Source organism: Octopus bimaculoides, chromosome 5 (assembly GCF_001194135.2).
Source record: "Octopus bimaculoides isolate UCB-OBI-ISO-001 chromosome 5, ASM119413v2, whole genome shotgun sequence".
In the NCBI taxonomy this organism is placed as follows: Eukaryota; Metazoa; Mollusca; class Cephalopoda; order Octopoda; family Octopodidae; genus Octopus; species Octopus bimaculoides.
In genome coordinates, this window is record NC_068985.1 from 97281997 (window position 1) to 97284543 (window position 2547).

Below are 2547 nucleotides of genomic sequence, written 5' to 3' on the forward strand. Positions count from 1 at the left end.
GGCGACGTTAACAAAAGGCGTTTATATTATTAATGCCGTGGTTACTGAGATTGCTACCAACGTATACCAACCAAGTGACTAACGTCGATATGTTTTATGTTGACAGTGTTATTATTCAGTTTATTGATCATGTTGAGTGCATTACCATTTCTCAAAGACGTTTCCAATTTCAAATTCTTTATCACAAGGCATTTTATCTGATCCTCTAACGTCACTAGTAATCAGTCTGTCTTCATTATTGACTGTCATTTGGGATTATCATAAACTAAACAAACTGACATCCGTTGATAAATTTGGATGTTAATATTTTGACAATGGGCACAAGATAATGCTTGTAATTAGTCTTGTACCATCCAACCCATGCCTGGTACCCGAACGTCTTTGATTCCAAATTGGTGATGTATTTTCAACTGTGTTGTAAATATAATGGAATCTGTTGAATCAATATTAAAGAGAAGAAAACTTACCAAGATCAAAATGTGGCGATATTCGATTATCATATAATCTTTCATCTGTCAGATTCTGTATCACCAGCGACCTGGAAAGAGAAAATAAAAGGTTGTAGTAATACCTTAAAAGCTGTTTGGCTGAAATAAATTAAAGGAATTATCATTTCTGATTGCGGCATATTTTCTCCGTCCATAAAGTGACGAAGAGTACTCAATACGCGTAAGACGGATGATGTTACGTGGCAGTGAGACACTGACCTTGGACAGGGAAGTTTTGTAGAGTCTGGAGAGAAATAAACCAGGTGTGATCCGTTGGTCTGTGAATCGTTTGCATGGATGAAACGCAGAAGCCTTATGTAATTAATTAGCAAAAGTAGCAAATAACATTCATATCTTAAGCGTGTCTTTCTTTGTAGATTGCTTTCTTTGTAGTTTGCGAAGAGCAGTTAGTGTTTGCTTTTTGCTTGTTTGCTTTTTCAGTGGCCGACGGTTCCAGCAAGCGAGTTACATAACCTTCTTATTTAGCTGAAACTGCCACAGTATGATGTAGATGCAGAGAAGGCCTTCTTGAATAACTACCTCAAACTCTGAAACCCTTACTATTTGATGCCGAGAATTTAAAGCGGCTTTTTGTGTGACGTTAATATACAATCCATGTTTCACTAACGGAGACCAACGTGTAGGTGGGAACAGAATTGTGCTGTACACTTTCAGTTTTGTTCCTATAAGTTGATACTTTTCCTATTCCAGACATTTTTGTACCGTCTACCAAAAGCCTTGCTGGTCTCTTCGATTCCTAACTCTTACATCGCCATTAATGATATTTTTGTGGCAGTGTACTGCTAAGATAGGTAAGCTTTTTCACTCTACAGAGCCTCTTCATGTTGTTTCTGGTGTTTAGACAAAAGCAAAATTTCCCCGAGGCCGGCTGTTCTTGCATTTACAATGGCGACACTAAAGTTTATGCATTGCATGTAAGCATTTAAATTAACATTAAATATGCTGTCATCAGCAGACAAATTGTCTCTGATAATGACTGTGTTTAACATCGTTTTAACCTGAATCCACCTGTGGTTTAACACTCTGCCTTCAATACGGTAACCAAGAGTGGGCATGCCATCTCCATGTATATCTTGGACTGTATGGATCAATATCTTCCACTTTTTTAATACGGTAGGATTGATATTTGGATGATAACCTGTGATAATTATCATAACATTGTCTCTATGAAGCAAGGAAGCTTTTTCTAGGAGATCGAGTGACCACAAAGAGGCTACCTCGTTGCTTGTTATACGTAACGTAAACAAGGGATTACCTATTTGGACTTACGATTAAGTTCAGTCAAGCGTTCAGACGATTACATTCGCCAGTAGGTACTGAGAAGAAATGGCAGATTGTGGTTAGCTTGTTTAAAGAAAGACCTCTCCAGCCAAATCAACATCATGATCGATGGCAATTGAGGTCAGACACCACGTGACTACCTAAAAGTGCGCCGACATCAATTTAAACTATTCAGCCGTTATCAATCCTTTATCTTCCCAATCCGACAATATGTGTAATCCACCATAAGCCTGATTTAAAGAAAATGTTAGAATCGAATTACATACATTACATATCCGGTAGGCCGTACATACGACAAACAAAATATTTATAAGTATATACATACATGCATATATATATATATATATATATATACATATTCTTTTACTTGTATCAGTCATTTGACTGCGGCCATGCTGGAGCGTCACCCTAAGGAGTTTTAGTCGAACAAATCGAGCCCACGACTTATTCTTTGCAAACCTAGTACTTATTCTACCGGTTTCCTTTCTTGAACTGTTAGGTTACGGGGCCACTAACACACCAACATCGGTTGTTAAGCGATGGCGGGGTAACAAACACAGACACAAACGCACAAATATATATACATACACGCACACACACACACACACACACACACACACACACACACACACACATATGTATAAATACGACGGGCTTCTTTCAGTTTCCGCCTACCAAATCCACTTACAAAGGTGCCACGCAGTGGAAATGAACCCGGAAGTATGTGGTTGGGATGTAAGCTTCTTACTACACAGCT

The 2547-nt window shown here is 38.4% G+C and overlaps 1 protein-coding gene across 1 annotated transcript in view; it reads right to left on the reverse strand.

The window, feature by feature from the left end:
• Window positions 1-2547, reverse strand: part of LOC106877673 (glycine receptor subunit alpha-2) — a 23286-nt gene that overhangs the window by 17249 nt on the left and 3490 nt on the right. The window contains exon 3 of the mRNA XM_052968081.1: window positions 468-538. Coding sequence (XP_052824041.1) covers window positions 468-538 — 71 coding nt within the window. The remainder of the gene's footprint in view (window positions 1-467; window positions 539-2547) is intronic.